Here is a 17847-nt window from a genome sequence, read left to right as displayed (position 1 = left end):
TTAATAGTGCGAGATTTATAGATTTTGGGGGCATAAATAATATATTAGAAGCTTTTTTCCCCCTTTTTTTCCAAAAGGGCACATTGCTGTCCAGAGAGCAAGGGCAGGTGGTGCTCTAGCACGCCCTAGTGTCTATCTGTGCACGCCACTGAGACAATAACATAGTGGCCGGCCATAAGAAACCTGCACGTTATATTATAACGATAATAAAAAGCATAGCCGTATTACGATCTTATTTGCTGCTTTAACTTTATTACGCGACACATTATAACACACATGGTCTGTACTTTTTCGATTCGGCTGTCACTTTCACAACACAAATCACTATTTGGACGTACAGTTTTACAACATTGGCAAATGACATCATAATCCTCGACTTTAAGAGCACAAGAACCCACTTAATATGATATTACTGTATGCTTTTACAATTTGTACTCAAGGCCGTGGAGGAAGAAAGACACAAACCAATAAAATAAAAATAGCTGCTCTAGACAGCTCTGTAAAAAAACAAAACAAAGACACAAACAAACAAAATAAAAATAGCTGCTCTAGACAGCTCTGTAAAAAAACACAACAAAGACACAAACAAACAAAATAAAAATAGCTGCTCTAGACAGCTCTGTAAAAAGAACCCCAAAGAAACAAACAAACAAAGAAAACCAAATGTATTTATTTAGTGTGTTTCTGCTCACTATCACTGAGAACTACATATAAACATGTCAGAGATGATGACCACTGGCCACAATTCACAGCACTGACGAGATCATGTTCAGAGACAATAAAAGTCCATGAATGACATTCATCCCCGAATATAAAAAAAACAATTACTACTGTATTATCATCAATCGGTGTTGTTTGTTTTGCTGCAATGACAACAGTTTGTAAACCGAACGTATAGCAGCAACTGACACTGACAGTGAACTCTTTAGGATACATCCACGTTAAAAATTGCTAATTTACAGGCTGATATTATACAGGGGGGGAAAAAGTAATGGTTTTTGTGCTACGTGGCGGGTGATGAGATGGTCTGCTGCAGTCGATCAGTCACAGACAGACAGTTAACTCATTCTGAACGGGAACCCGTTTTGGTGTTAGCATCATGTTATGCTTCAGCTATTGAAAAATAGCAGATCTACAAGCTCATAGCGCGCCACCGAGTGGCGCGCTACGAGCTTGTAGGTCTGCTATTTTTGAAAAATCGAAGAACGACTGACATTTTTTAGAATCTGATCTCAGGTCAGAATGGGTTAATCAGACCAGTGTGTTGTCCAGTGGAAACCTCGTATAGAATCTGATCTCAGGTCAGAATGGGTTAAGACACATCATCAGAATGACCCAAAAACACTAATAATATACAGCTCAGGGATGTTGTGTCATCAATAGAAGGTAGTATAAGTATACATTGTTGTGCAATGCTACAATCTTAGATAACGGGTATCTTGAGATGTGTTGCATATAGAAAAGGCATAATGCTATTGATTATCAATGTTACACGACACTTTTAATCTCATTTCAACAAGGCCTGTCTGTAATGCTTCCATAGGACATCAAAGCGTGTTGTCTCACCAACAGATTGAAAAACCGTGAGCATTTTCAGTTAATTGGAACAAAGTAAGGGCCGTTTCGTACTGCTATTTTGCCGCTGTAGTGCCGAAAGGATTTCGGCTCGTCAGAAATTTTCAGTGGCACCAAAGAGACGACTTTAGGATGGTACCCACCCCCCCCCCCCCCCCCGAACCTCAAATGACGTCACATTGTAGGCTCTACAGAGCCGAACCCACTTTTATTCGGCTCTAAAATAGGAGTATGAATCGGCCCTAACCCGTGTTCACATGGATCCCATCATTCCAATGGTAGTTATTATTTAGTCAAAAGCAATCTGTGAACACTTTTCCACTCGTTAAATGTTTACGAAGCCCACAGACAGACTTATAACCACATTCAACCTCGTGGCCCTAATAATAGGCATGTCATTATACAAAAAATAAATAATACATAAATAAAAGCTCAAAAGCGCCATGGTGCCACACGCTGTGAGTTTGTACAGGAAGCATAAAATAGGCAATTATTTTACATAAAAATAAATAAAAAAAAAACATAAAAAAGATTACGTAATCTTTTCGCCCCAACAGCGATGATATAATATTATATACATGAATAATCTCTAATAAAGCCTGGCCGTATTAAATATGAGACAATTCCAGTTCAGTTCAGAACTTGAATTGTCATCAATGAGTTAGTATCTACTGTATCTACAAACTAAAGCTGGAAGTGAAGCAATGACATCTATGAGTAGGATGACCAGATGTCCAGGTTTGGCCAGGATTGGTGTCCAGAGTCCCGACAATTAACACAATAGAATCCCAAATCTAAAACACACAAATGTCCGGGTTTTCAACATTCACTATATACCTAACCTCGCCTCACCAGGCTTTCCACCACCTCGGAGGAAAGCCTGGTCTCTGTTTCAAAAGTCTGTATGATCCTGTCGGGAGCGGATGATATCCTTACGTCATGTTGTAGTATTGTTTTGTAGTCATCAGGATGATATGGTTACGTCATGATGTAGTATTGTTTTGTAGTCATCAGGATGATATCGTTACGTCATGTTGTAGTATTGTTTTGTAGTCGACAGGATGATATCGTTACGTCATGTTGTAGTATTGTTTTGTAGTCGACAGGCAGGAACAACAGGCGGCGGCAACTCCTTTTCCATCTCAATAAAAGCTATCGTAGCCTGTAGCATTTATTGAGAAAAATCAGGTTTGAGGGAAAAGGAAGTTGCCGCCTGTTGAAGCTCATTATAGCGCGCCTTGAAGATCTGCTATTTTTTAGAAAAATCAAAGAACCACTGACATAGAAACATAGCTTTTTCAGACAACCGTCAACTGTCAATCTGATCTCAGGTCAAAATGGGTTAAACCCAGGGCAACGCGTTAAAGCATAATGCAACACGTGAACATCCACCGCATTCAACTGCCGCGCAAGTGTTAAAAGAGGGAAATGAAAATGCTCAGAGCTGATTATTCACACGGTTAAAAATAACACTGACAAGCTGCCAACAGTAATTGGTGTGTGGAGGAAAATGTTAGATTAGGTTCCAGTTTTGTCCATGAGGTGGCAGCACTGACACAGTCCTGTAGGTGATGTCAGTAGAATATCTTTTGTTTAGATTTGTTTGTTTGTTTTTGGTTTAAGTTTAAAGTTATTGAAACCACTTGTAAAAAATGTAATGGACTTAAAAAGGATGACTTCACCGATTCTCCCAACTTCACATAATTGGTCTTCAGCACTATATGCTCTTTATAATAATATTATAAAGACAATAGTACCATATTATGGTACTATCGTGGCCGAAGAGGGCTGTTACAGTGGACAGTTCAGAAACCTGCCTACCAGTGACATCATCGATGGGGAATCAACAATGCACGTATTAGGCGTATGAGTCACCAGAACTATAAGCACAGGTGTTTTATGTCGAATGTATGGTTCTGATCAAATTAATATGAAATATCTAAAAACTGAATCGAGCAACTTGAAAAGCCTGAGTAGACGATAAAATGACCCAATTATCTTTATTTATTTTTACGTGAAATATCCCTTTAGTTTTATAATTATAGGATACTTTTATAGGATACATACTGGACCATGTGAAATAAATAATAGCCTACCTTACAAACAAGTCACAGTAAACAGATGTAACCATGATATCATCACATTAAATTGCCTGTATTATAATCATAGCTTGCTAAGTAGAATTTGTTGCCAGTTAAATTCACATAAATAGCTGGAATTTCTCTAACAATCATCGAGGTGATCGTTTCCTATATACACCGATGAGATGACAGATCTGTCAAAACCAATTATGTGAAAATGACACGCTAGCAAACACACCGCCCCCAAACTGATTGATTCATTGATATGCATTGATCTAATTAATGGTCAAACCCACCTGCGGTCATATCTAGGAGGACCACATATATAATCTATTCTCTGACCCACGGGTTGACGAGATGATTCATTTCGTTAAACGAAATGTCAGAATCGATTTGCCAGGCACAGAATCCCAGTCACTATTTCCAACGTGTATACACAGACAGATGTGTGTTTGAACACTGATACTATAGTGGAGTAATACTTACATTGATGTCAGTTTGGTCTACCCCTGTGTGTGTGTGTGTGTGTGTGTGTGTGTGTGTGTGTGTGTGTGTGTGTGTGTGTGTGTGTGTGTGTGTGTGTGTGTGTGCATGCATGCGCGTGTGTGCGTGTGACTGTGACTGTGTGCGCATGTTTCCATACCCACCCAGCTAGGTGATTATTTTCTGAAATGGAGTGGTAATTTTATACAGTATTCTCTTTAGACAGATGGTTTCAGAAGGCAGTGTTTGTACAAAAGGGATGTGCTGGAATTGTTTTCAGTTGAAGTGCAGTATGTATTATTACTGCACGTGCCTTGCTCAAGGACACTTCAACACTTATGAGATACTTTCTGTCAAGAAGAAGAAATGTTGGAGTTTGGAAGCGCTCGTTTTTATTAAGGGGTCTCGCTCATGCTGTCTCCTGCATTATGTGCAAATGCCAAACAGATGCATGCAAGGCCGTTCAGTGACTTACGACGAGCGCTTCCAAACTCCAGCACTATAGCTCATAACATGTCTATGCTGGGGGATTTTTTTATGAAAAACAAGCTGGGCAGATTGAAAGAGGATAATTCAAGCTTGGACTATACAGCTGCAATGTTGATGAGTTTAACGTCGTTTAAGACAAGCAGATCGCGAACGCAAATGGATGAGTGGGGAGGAGTCAATGGAGGGAATTGCAACTCTAGATTCATTCCATTATTAAAAAAATCTAGAGTTGCAAATTGCGGCTACTGATAACCATGCTGCCACTGAGCCACTGCTGTCCCTGTAAGATATATATATATATATATAAGATACACATACTGTAAGTGTATCGTACAGTTTAAGTAATTAATCTGGGTTATCGTCAAGTATCGAGTTACAGGGACTGACTAAAAATAAAGATTTATATCTGTATAGCCATCAGTATTTTTTCATTCATTAAAATGAACTATTTGTTATAATTGATTAATTTGATTAGTTCAATTAACCGTTGCAGCCCTGGATAATAATTGAGTCTTTAAGGTTATTAGCCCATTCTGACCGGGCACCCATTTTGGTGTTAGCATCATGTTATGCTTTAGCTATTGAAAAATAGCAGATCTACAAGCTCATAGCGCGCCACCGAGTGGCGCGCTACGAGCTTGTAGGTCTGCTATTTTAGAAAAATCGAAGAGCGACTGACATTTTTAGAATCTGATCTCAGGTCAGAATGGGTTCATCAGACCAGTGTGTGTCCAGTGGAAACCTCGCATGAATCTGATCTCAGGTCAGAATGGTTTAAATGTGTCAATTACATGAAATATAGAACTGTATTAAATCTACATTAACTGCAATACATGTATGTAACTAAACCACCAACATTGTTAAAATGCTAACACTGTTCTACTGTACCTTCATTGAAGCTTTTTACATTTTATATTGTATGTGCTAAATTAACATTTAATTTGCCATAGAAGTGGCACGTCATTAGTGTGGTTTGCCTAATGCCTATATAGGCAAGCAGACTATTGTTATTGCGCTTATAAATTGTTGAAAACGTTTAAATTGTTTAAAAAACGTTTAAATCGTGCAATAATTCTATTCTCCTACTCCGATTGGCCAGCGATTCAGCACTTGATTTTGCCCTCATCTGATTGGACAGTATCCCAACTCAACTCTTCTAAAGGAACACTATTATATTATATATTATATTATAATATTATAACAGAGATAGGGAACCACAGTCGCAATTCCGCAGGATTGAATTCTTCTTGTTTCACCTTGATGCACAAGTTCACTTTTAACCCATTTAGACCTGAGGACGATTCTAAATCTTTGCCAGTTTTCTGAAAAACCTCATGTTTCTACAGTATATCAGTCGTTCTCAAACATTTTTCGTGTGAAGGACTCCGAAAAGTATATGAAATTGGGCCGCCGAGTCGACCACCAGCTGAAAATATGTAGTTCCAGGGACCCCACCCCCACAGAAGCAAAGATTTGAGTTAAAAACGTTCGCTCTGAAAGAATTATATTCAAACATTTGGGCCACATTTTCACGAAATATTTTCCAAAAATAGCAGACCAACAAGCTCATAGCGCGGCACTCGGTGCCGCGCTATGAGCTTGTAGATCTGCTATTTTTGGAAAATATTTCGTGCTTGTAGATCTGCTATTTTTCAATAGCTAAAGTATAACGCCCCAAAGGGAAGCAAAACAGCATTATGGGTCAGTCTGACCTACTGTACAGTACAGTATTGTGTGAACATCATCATGTCCAAGTTCCATTGTGATTTGTTTCCCGAAGTGAATGTTCCGTTCATTTGCTCCATAAAGAGAGTTTCAAATCTGATTCTGTAACCATGGCAACCAAACTACGAGTTCAGTCATGACAGGGCTGGGGGGGGGGGTCTGAGGGGGGGGGGGGGGGGGGGTGATAAAGCATTTGATTCGGGTGGAAAAAAAGAATTGGAAGACAGAAATAAAGGTGAAGCTATAAGAAAGTTTACATAATTATGACCGAACTATACTCTCTGATACTACTCTTCCAATAACTTTCAACCGCACAATAGTTTAGCTTGCTTCTTCTAAAAAAAATCGACCTTTTGTGATATGATTATGGTCTTTATATTGTTCTATAATATGTTATTCTAGTGGACTTGTGATTTTCTATACGACAATGTACGGCCATCCTTCCAGGCTATGGGATCTAGTGGTATCGCAGGTTGACTTTCACTGGGGGGCAGTGACTGTTTCCATGGTAACAACAACTCATTTGCTCATGATAAATTCACCTTGGATGGTTACGACCCCCATATGGCCAAGACTAAAGTCCTCTATGCAGAATTAGAATGGGATTTTTTACTTCAGAAAACTCACTGAAACTACCTCCCCCTGGCCAACCGGGGCGCCTGATGGAGGGGAAAGGAACTGTTCGGAATAACGTGTCCCTTCCACTCGCTATACGTCCGGCCGGGGAAATTCCCCTCTGTCAGGTGAAAAGAAGCAGCTTGGACTCCTCATGCATAGAAGGAGGCATGAGGTCAGTCCGCTGCCCCCCCCCCCAGGTTGGCAGAGGAAGTGTAGTGCCCAGGATTACATTAGATAATTGGCACTGGGTGAAAAGAAAAAAACTGGGTTACAAAATCGTGGGATAAGAAGGAAAAGAAACTCACTGTTGAGCTCTATTTGAGATCTGATAGCAAAAGGGGAACCAAGTTTTGTTGTTAATTGGCCTGTTTGGGAGAAAAGTCTCTAAAACGCTACCTTTACTCCACGTCAGACGCGTCGTTATCTGACAGGTGATAGTTGGAGCCTTTCACCCGGATGTATTCCACCTGGCGCCCCTCGTCGGACTCCGTGGCCCCGCAGGAGCAGAGGCGGCCCTCGAACAGAGCCTCGATCTCCTCCAGGCGCCGGCCCTTGGTCTCGGGCAGACAGCCGTACACGAAGACGAACCCCAGGAGAGCCAGGCCGGAGTACAGGAAGAACGCCCCTGGAAGAGAGAGGACACAGGAGGACGCGTTAACCCATTCTTTTTTTTTTTATATATTTTTTATCCCACGATTTTGTAACCCATTTTTCACCCCTGTGCCAATCATCTACTGTGATCCTGGGCTCTACACACCCTCCGCCAACCTGGGGAGAGCAACAGACTTAACTCATGCTCCCTTCATGCCTGAGTGTCCAAGTTGCTCCTTTACACCTGACAGGGGGGAGTTTCCCTGGTTGGACGTAGCGCGTGGAAGGAACACGTTATTCCAACCAGTTCCTTTCCCCTCCATCAGGCGCCCCGGCTGGCCAGGGGGAGGCAGTTTAGAGACCAGGATTACTGCATGTTTTTGTGAGGGTACCTACCCTAGGGGACACGGGGAGAACATGCAAACTCCACACAGAAAGGCCCTTTCGCCAACCCCACCTTCAGGTATGGGCACTGATGACGAGGAGGAGGAAACACGCGGGAATCGAACCCAGGACCTTCTAGCTGTGAGGCGACAGCACTACCAACTGTGCCACCGTGCCCCTGCGTTAACCCATTCTGACCTGAGATCAGATTCATTCGAGATTTCCACTGGACACACACTGGTCTGATTATAAAACAGGGCCTTTCTGTGTGGAGTTTGCATGTTCTCCCCGTGTCCCCGGCCTAAACCATGCAGTAATCCTGGTCTCTAAACTGCCTCCCCCTGGCCAGCCGGGGCGCCTGATGGAGGGGAAAGGAACTGGTTGGAATAACGTGTTCCTTCCACGCGCTACGTCCAACCAGGGAAACTCCCCCCTGTCAGGTGTAAAAGGAGCGACTTGGACACTCAGGCATGAAGGAAGCATGAGTTCAAGTCCGTTGCTCTCCCCTTGTCCCCCATATATGGGGGACTAGGTTGGTGGAGGGTGTGTAGAGCCCAGGATCACATTAGATGATTGACACAGGGGTGAAAAATGGGTTACAAAATCGTGGGATAAAGAATTTAAAGAAAAGAGAAAAAAAAACAGCACGTGAAAAATGTCTGTGAGAAACAGTTGAGTTCAGGTTCCAACAACAACGCCTAACTCTGACCTCTGACCCTCCTCACGACCCCTGGGGGGTTCTCAGACCCCACTTTGAGAATCAGAGACACATGCTGTCTACAGTATACATGCACACAGATTAACCAAATTAACCCTAGTTTGATTGATTGATTGAAATATATATCTCTACGAAACGATATCAAGTGAAAAGGAAATGTCGGGGAATCGGTTTATAAAAGACACCATTATCAAGCAGCGCAAAAAAAAAGGCGAGTGGGGGAAAAAGGGGGACGATTGTGCCGATAATAGCCAGACAGAGTAGGAGATATATGCCTAAAATCATATTTACAAAACGTTTCAAATGGGGAAAAAAAACAGAGATGATTTCAATCGAATATTTAGACAAAGTCATGCAAGGAGAACTTTCTCTGGACTCCATGGGCTAAGAAAATAAACGTTTACATCTCAAAACCGGTCAGAACGGTTTGCACAATTTCAGTACAATTCAAGCACAACTCAATACTGAAAGTCTGTTAACTGTGAGTGGACGACCCAATAAAGCAGTACACTTGTTTTCTGCTGTGCAGTTAACCCATTCTGACCGGGCACCCATTTTGGTGTTAGCATCATGTTATGCTTTACCTATTGAAAAATAGCAGCTCTACAAGCTCATATCGCGCCACCGAGTGGCGCGATACGAGCTTGTAGGTCTGCTATTTTTGAGAAATCGAAGAACGACTGACATTTTTTAGAATCTGATCTCAGGTCAGAATGGGTTCATCAGACCAGTGTGTGTCCAGTGGAAACCTCGTATGAATCTGATCTCAGGTCAGAATGGTTTAAGACTCTTCAGTTCAGGATGAACCATTCACCATGTATTGTATTGCAATGATATTGCATTCAGTTTGACTCTGCGCCTGTGATATAATATTACAGATTATGTGCGTAAGCATTGACACACAATCTGAGATCACAAACCCCCCCCCCCCCCCCAGAGCAGAGCATAAGATACAGTTATTACAAGAACATACCATTGAACGTTCAAATTGCATGAGTTAAGATAACCACATATCAAAGTACACGTATGTGAGCTCAGCTGGCAGATCAACTATTTACCAAGTAGAAATTGGCACTGCCGTTATTATGGCCTTTCCTCTAGTGCTGATGACGAAGTTTCCACTTGAGCACAAGATATATATATATATATATATATATATATATATATATAAAAAAGGCAGATTGCTGTGGAACTTGTTGAGAATATTCATGTAATTTTCAAATCAGCAGCACACTGCAATCATACTGTCAAAAAAAGGTATGTGCATATGTGCTCACTTTGCTCACCATTGCTATTTTCATCACAGTAGCTGGTGGATCGAGGCACCCTGAAAAACCACTCAAACCCATGTCTTGCTTGTCTATTTCACTTTAGTATGAATCCCTCAAGTTGGAAAACATTGGTATTAAGTTCTTTGTGCATTCCTAACCCACACGTTGCAAAGGTTATACCCAACAGAATTGCATTGCGAAACCGAATACCGAATATAGGAAACGGTTGGCCGAAAACGGAAATACACTGCAGAATATTATATATCTTTTTTCCTACCATTGCTGTCATGGCCGTACCTTTAAAGCTACCTGATTTATGGCAAAAGAAATGGTTATGGCAAAAACTTAACTTAAATAATAATCACTATTATGGGTCCATAAAACATTTATTCAGCTCTTTTGAATGCATTAATTGCATACACTATTCTGTGATATATTTTCTGCCTATTAGGGCCGAAACCGAATAGGCCAAAAATGCATTCTTTTTTTTTTTGCCATTTTCTGCCGAATATTTTCTGCGGTCGAATATTCGGTGCATCACTATTGAAAACAATATTTCCATATAGGTTTCTCATTCATATGGGCTCACTGACTGGTCAACTAGATCATTACATAGAGCACCGAAGTCCTGACGTAACTCGCTCATCCCCTCGATTCCCCTGGTTCGCGGAAGTAATTTCTCTATGGAGAATAACATGGGGTGATCTTAATATCGTCTACTATAAGCGTTGTGGTCCAAAAATAAACAAGCTGTCTCGGCGTTATTGTCAGGGAGGTGTCTCTGTATCGTTTGCAACAGTCAGTCACTCATATATGATACAGTCTGCTTCTAGCGAAAATCTAACTAATTCAGCAGCAGTAACATTAGCGTTTTCTCTCAGTCAGTTGATTCTTCATATCCATATGAGTGAAGCGGCCGGGGTGACATTTATTTTTCAAACACAGTTGTTATATGAGGCGATCTAAAAATCGCCTCAATGGGGATTTCAATGCAACTAAATGGTAAATGGTAAATGGTGCATTTATATAGCGCCTTTATCCAAGGCGCTTTACATAGATTGTGCATTACATTCACCCATTCATACACCGATGGCAGCGGAAACCATGCAAGGCACCAACTAGCACATCGGGAGCAATTAGGGGTTCAGTGTCTTGCTCAAGGACACTTCGACAGTAACTCTGGGGGAGCCCGGGTTTGAACTGGCAACCTTGCGGTTCCCATCCAGGCACTCTACCCCTGAGCCACCGCCGCCGCTGCCGCCGCCCCTAAACTAAACAAATACATGAACCTGGGGACTGACGCCCTCTACTGGAAGTGACGTCAGACTTCGGTGCTCTATTGTCGTTAGAGAGGAGAGGATGATATTGTGCTCGTGAGAAGTTTTAGTTTTAGTTTCTCCCAACATGCGAGAGGTTGCATAAGAAAGCTTTATTCAGCTTAATACCGACGGTGTCAGTGAGATACCTCCTTTGAGCCCTGGACCATTATTAGCATACATATTATACATACTGTAACTGTATTAGCATACATATTATTATTATTATATTATTATTATTGTATTTCCAGCCATCCTCATGGACCCACCACCCCAATATGTACAGTATATATTTAGTATATAATAAGTCATAAAAAATTGTCTTGTTCTTTGTGTTATGTCAAAAGTGTGTATATGTGTATTCTGCATCTTTGTTCTGCTGGGTCGCAAGACAAATGTCTGTGTGAACTGACAATAAAGTACTATATCCTATCCTATCCTATCCTATCATCATATATCATATCATATCATATCATATCATATCATATCAGGACGAAAGGTTCATTTTATATTCTCACATAACCTTTGTTATAATCCGTAGCCTCAGTAAAGTGCTGCTCGGGATCCTTTTCAATCTCACATTTGCAGTGTTACACAAAACTGTATAAAAAGCAACTAATTTCAAAGGTTTTATGGATTAAAAGAATTTGAGCCTTCTGGAAAAATGTCTGTGTTTCTTCTCTAAATCTCCACCATCTTTTTCTCCCTCTCTCTCTCTCTCTCTCTCTCTCTCTCTCTCTGATCCCACTCTGTCCTTTGCTCTGTTGTAATATTACGCTCTCATCTCTGTTCCAACTCATGATCCTTCTTCTCTCCATCACTTTGATATTGTTCTCTCTTTAAAGATTATGATGTCTTGGCAGTACAGTGAGTGCAGCCCTGCAGGGAATAGACGCATAACAAAAGTCACAGTGGGACTCAGTTGACAAACAGGCCGCTCCACTGCATGGTTTCATTAGTGATGCCCAAGTAGTCTTTTGTTGGGGTCGGTTTGCGCATTCTATTCAACGGGAATGAAAGTCGGCAGGAGTACGGTATGTGACCATGAGTGTAAAGTGTGAAGTACGGAGTATAGAGGCGGTCACGAAGCAGGTGGAACGGAGTTTAAATACCTAAACTAGCTAAAGTAATGGTGAGCGTGGGAGAGAAGGCCAAAGAGAACAAAGGACAGATTGAGGTTGAAGTGCCAGGAGTGATTTGTGACGGAAGGGTGAGAGGGAAGACGTACAGTACGGTACACTCGTACAGTATGAGATGGTTGTGAGACAAGCCACGCTGTGTACGGCCTGGAAATGGTGGCACTGATTGAGAAGCAGGAGGCAGAGCTGGAGGAGGTGGGGGATGAAGCGATCAAGAGAGATGAGATTGAGATGGTTTTGGACGTGAAAAGGAGGGATGGGGAGGGATAGAGGAGGGATGGGGAGGGATGGAGGAGAAGGATGGGGAGGGATAGAGGAGGGATGGGGAGGGATAGAGGAGAAGGATGGGGAGGGATAGAGGAGGGATGGGGAGGGATGGAGGAGAAGGATGGGGAGGGATAGAGGAGGGATGGGGAGGGATGGAGGAGAAGGATGGGGAGGGATAGAGGAGGGATGGGGAGGGATAGAGGAGAAGGATGGGGAGGGATAGAGGAGGGATGGGGAGGGATGGAGGAGAAGGATGGGGAGGGATAGAGGAGGGATGGGGAGGGATAGAGGAGAAGGATGGGGAGGGATAGAGGAGGGATGGGGAGGGATAGAGGAGAAGGATGGGGAGGGATAGAGGAGGGATGGGGAGGGATAGAGGAGAAGGATGGGGAGGGATAGAGGAGAAGGATGGGGAGGGATAGAGGAGAGGGATGGGGAGGGATAGAGGAGGGATGGGGAGGGATAGAGGAGAAGGATGGGGAGGGATAGAGGAGGGATGGGGAGGGATAGAGGAGAAGGATGGGGAGGGATAGAGGAGAAGGATGGGGAGGGATAGAGGAGAAGGATGGGGAGGGATAGAGGAGAAGGATGGGGAGGGATAGAGGAGAAGGATGGGGAGGGATAGAGGAGAAGGATGGGGAGGGATAGAGGAGAAGGATGGGGAGGGATAGAGGAGAAGGATGGGGAGGGATAGAGGAGAAGGATGGGGAGGGATAGAGGAGAAGGATGGGGAGGGATAGAGGAGAAGGATGGGGAGGGATAGAGGAGAAGGATGGGGAGGGATAGAGGAGGGATGGGGAGGGACAGAGGAGAAGGATGGGGAGGGATAGAGGAGAAGGATGGGGAGGGATAGAGGAGGGATGGGGAGGGATAGAGGAGAAGGATGGGGAGGGATAGAGGAGAAGGATGGGGAGGGACAGAGGAGAAGGATGGGGAGGGATAGAGGAGGGATGGGGAGGGATAGAGGAGGGATGGGGAGGGATAGAGGAGAAGGATGGGGAGGGATAGAGGAGAAGGATGGGGAGGGATAGAGGAGGGATGGGGAGGGATAGAGGAGAAGGATGGGGAGGGATAGAGGAGAAGGATGGGGAGGGATAGAGGAGGGATGGGGAGGGATAGAGGAGAAGGATGGGGAGGGATAGAGGAGGGATGGGGAGGGATAGAGGAGAAGGATGGGGAGGGATAGAGGAGGGATGGGGAGGGATAGAGGAGAAGGATGGGGAGGGATAGAGGAGGGATGGGGAGGGATAGAGGAGAAGGATGGGGAGGGATAGAGGAGAAGGATGGGGAGGGATAGAGGAGAGGGATGGGGAGGGATAGAGGAGGGATGGGGAGGGATAGAGGAGAAGGATGGGGAGGGATAGAGGAGGGATGGGGAGGGATAGAGGAGAAGGATGGGGAGGGATAGAGGAGAAGGATGGGGAGGGATAGAGGAGAAGGATGGGGAGGGATAGAGGAGAAGGATGGGGAGGGATAGAGGAGAAGGATGGGGAGGGATAGAGGAGAAGGATGGGGAGGGATAGAGGAGAAGGATGGGGAGGGATAGAGGAGAAGGATGGGGAGGGATAGAGGAGAAGGATGGGGAGGGATAGAGGAGAAGGATGGGGAGGGATAGAGGAGAAGGATGGGGAGGGATAGAGGAGGGATGGGGAGGGACAGAGGAGAAGGATGGGGAGGGATAGAGGAGAAGGATGGGGAGGGATAGAGGAGGGATGGGGAGGGATAGAGGAGAAGGATGGGGAGGGATAGAGGAGAAGGATGGGGAGGGACAGAGGAGAAGGATGGGGAGGGATAGAGGAGGGATGGGGAGGGATAGAGGAGGGATGGGGAGGGATAGAGGAGAAGGATGGGGAGGGATAGAGGAGAAGGATGGGGAGGGATAGAGGAGGGATGGGGAGGGATAGAGGAGAAGGATGGGGAGGGATAGAGGAGGGATGGGGAGGGATAGAGGAGGGATGGGGAGGGATAGAGGAGAAGGATGGGGAGGGATAGAGGAGAAGGATGGGGAGGGACAGAGGAGAAGGATGGGGAGGGATAGAGGAGGGATGGGGAGGGACAGAGGAGAAGGATGGGGAGGGATAGAGGAGAAGGATGGGGAGGGATAGAGGAGAAGGATGGGGAGGGACAGAGGAGAAGGATGGGGAGGGATAGAGGAGAAGGATGGGGAGGGACAGAGGAGAAGGATGGGGAGGGATAGAGGAGAAGGATGGGGAGGGATAGAGGAGAAGGATGGGGAGGGATAGAGGAGAAGGATGGGGAGGGATAGAGGAGAGGGATGGGGAGGGATAGAGGAGAAGGATGGGGAGGGATAGAGGAGAAGGATGCTGCTGCCAGTGTAGGTGACAACATACCGTAGTAGGTGAGGTACTGGGCCATGTGGAGGAACGTGACCGACACCAGGACGTTGAAGGTCCAGTTGACCCCGGCAGAACAGGCGTTTCCTGTACTCCTGGCCCACAGCGGGTAGATCTCTGAGTTAATGGTCCACGGCATGGGCCCCATACCTGGGGGGGACAGAGAGAGAGAGAGAGATATTGGGAGAGAGAGGACATTTTTTTTATGAACAATTGCACAACAGTATCCCTTGCAGTCAGGGCCGGGCCAAAATAAATAAATAAAATAAAATAAAATGGGGAGGCACTGTGGGGACAATGGGGAAGCACTGGGGAGGCACTGGGGGGGACGCTGGGGAGTCACTGTGGAGGCACTCGGGGGGGCCGGGCCTGCTTGCAGTAAAGTAAATAAAAGCTAACAACAGCAAATCAGTGGCACCACCGTATAAAAGAATATAAGTCAGGCAAAAGGAAAGGAGATAATCATGTGTCACCACCAGGCTTAGCTCTGTGGAAAGCCTGGTTTCTACTCCAAATGAACCTCACTTACTCCATTCAAACATGATCCTATAGTCTATAGTCTAACAACAGGATGAGTTGAAGTACGTCCAATCACAGACAAGGGATACCTGGTGCGAAGGCAGCCAGGTACAACAGCAGGCCCAGCAGAACCAGCCAGGAGTAGGAGGTGGGGCAGTAGTTGTAGGCCCAGTAGGTTCTGTCTCTGCTGCCCTGGCTGGAGTTGTTGGAACATCTGGAGGAGAGAGGAACGAACATCCATATTTGTTGTTCATTGTTTTTGTTGTTATTTTGTGTTTGCTTGCTTTGATTGTATTACATGTTCTACTATTGCACTGTGGATAGACTATGCCGGTCTACCTCTGGAAAGCACTTTGGGTCATTGATTGATTGATTGATATATTTATTAACAGTTTGTAGAATTACAGTACATTTTAAGCACAAACTCAATACAGAGACTGTCAACTGTGAGTGGACGACCCAATTAAGCATTACACTTGTTTACAACAGGGTCCACATTGTTCAATTCATCAAAACATTTAGAGACATACAAATAGACACTTCTGTGTAGTTAAAGAACAGAACAGGAATTCATCATGTAGGAAGCAAAACTGCTGTTGTTTTTAAATGTGCTATATAAATAAAAATGTACTTGACTTGACTAATACCTGAGATAAGGTATAAGCAGCAGGTGTATACTGTGTGTTGTACTGTGCATGGTATTAACCCATTCTGACCTGAGATCAGATTCATACGAGGTTTCCACTGGACACACACTGGTCTGATTAACCCATTCTGACCTGAGATCAGATTCTAAAAATGTCAGTCGTTCTTCGATTTTTACAAAAATAGCAGACCTACAAGCTCGTAGCGCGCCACTCGGTGGCGCGCTACGAGCTTGTAGATCTGCTATTTTTCAATAGCTAAAGCATGACATGATGCTAAACACCAAAACGGGTTTGAATGACGGCAATGAATAAAAAGATGTTGCTCCATCTAATTTTGGATATACTGTATATATCTCCTCAATATAGAACCCAGCTCTGAGAGACCCGTGGAAAGGTTCTGACAGGTCCAATATGAACAGTGTGGCTGCGTTTAACTCCCCTCAATATAGAACCCAGCTCTGAGAGAAGCTGTGGAAAGGTTCTGACAGGTCCAATATGAACAGTGTGGCTGCGTTTAACTCCCCTCAATATAGAACCCAGCTCTGAGAGAAGCTGTGGAAAGGTTCTGACAGGTCCAATATGAACAGTGTGGCTGCGTTTAACTCCCCTCAATATAGAACCCAGCTCTGAGAGACCCGTGGAAAGGTTCCGACAGGTCCAATATGAACAGTGTGGCTGCGTTTAACTCCCCTCAATATAGAACCCAGCTCTGAGAGAAGCTGTGGAAAGGTTCTGACAGGTCCAATATGAACAGTGTGGCTGCGTTTAACTCCCCTCAATATAGAACCCAGCTCTGAGAGACCCATGGAAAGGTTCTGACAGGTCCAATATGAACAGTGTGGCTGTGTTTCAGGACGCAGGTGTCTGTGATGCCTTGGCCATTACTGCCAGTAGTATTGCCATGGCAACACAACACTATACTTTTAAAGGTGTAGTGAAATGTGAAAAATACGTTTTTCAGTCACACGTTTAGACCGTGGTCATCATATATACCTGACAATGGATGACAAAGAATTTGGAAAATTCTCATTTGTGTGTGTTTTTATATCCATAAAAATAATTGAATTACTTCCTTAAAACGTGCTGCGTGATGACGCACATCAATAAAAGCCAATAAAAATGAAGCTCACCCATTTGATTATTTGATTCCCATTGCCAAACACAGCTGCGACTGATTACAGAAATCCTCAGTTTCTAATCCAATTGAAGATGACAACCAGTAAAGTGTATTACCGTAAGTTTTAACGAAAAACTAATTTTACGTAGGGAAGAACTGACTGCATCGACCATATTGTTATTATAATAATCCAAAACGGCTTCAGTGTGCATACAACGTCTCCCGGGCGATGGGAAGCAATCAACGTCCTCCCAGACATCGGGAGGCAGGCGGTTCCTGTGGCCCCCCCACACTACACCATTACTGTAAACGGATCAACTCCCGACAGCAGAGCAATAACCTCACTACTGTAAATAGCCCTAACTGTACATCCAGAGTTCAGCAGGGCGGGTTATGGCGACTGATACTGCCCAGCTGCAGTGCTGACAGGTGGATATGAAGTGTGCAGTGTGTCTGTGTCTCTCTCTGTGTTGGATCTAAGACTGTTAGGCAACCACTCCCTTACGGAGTTATGTGTGTGACTGCCTGGGTATACAATTTAGGCATTTAGCAG

The 17847-nt window shown here is 44.2% G+C and overlaps 1 protein-coding gene across 1 annotated transcript in view; it reads right to left on the bottom strand.

Moving 5' to 3' along the window:
* Positions 1-7369: 7369 nt before the first annotated feature.
* The window catches only part of LOC308310880 (proton myo-inositol cotransporter-like), a gene marked incomplete at both ends in the record, with an annotated part of 68687 nt that continues 58209 nt past the window's right edge, over positions 7370-17847 (bottom strand). The window contains 3 exons of the mRNA XM_080757337.1: positions 7370-7596; positions 15009-15161; positions 15620-15744. Coding sequence (XP_080613463.1) covers positions 7370-7596; positions 15009-15161; positions 15620-15744 — 505 coding nt within the window. The remainder of the gene's footprint in view (positions 7597-15008; positions 15162-15619; positions 15745-17847) is intronic.

This window comes from Protomyctophum bolini (assembly GCF_963924005.1).
Source record: "Protomyctophum bolini genome assembly, chromosome: 23".
NCBI lineage: Eukaryota > Metazoa > Chordata > Actinopteri > Myctophiformes > Myctophidae > Protomyctophum > Protomyctophum bolini.
The sequence above is the reverse complement of the archived record's forward strand: the minus strand, read 5'-3'. Positions and strand labels throughout refer to the sequence as shown.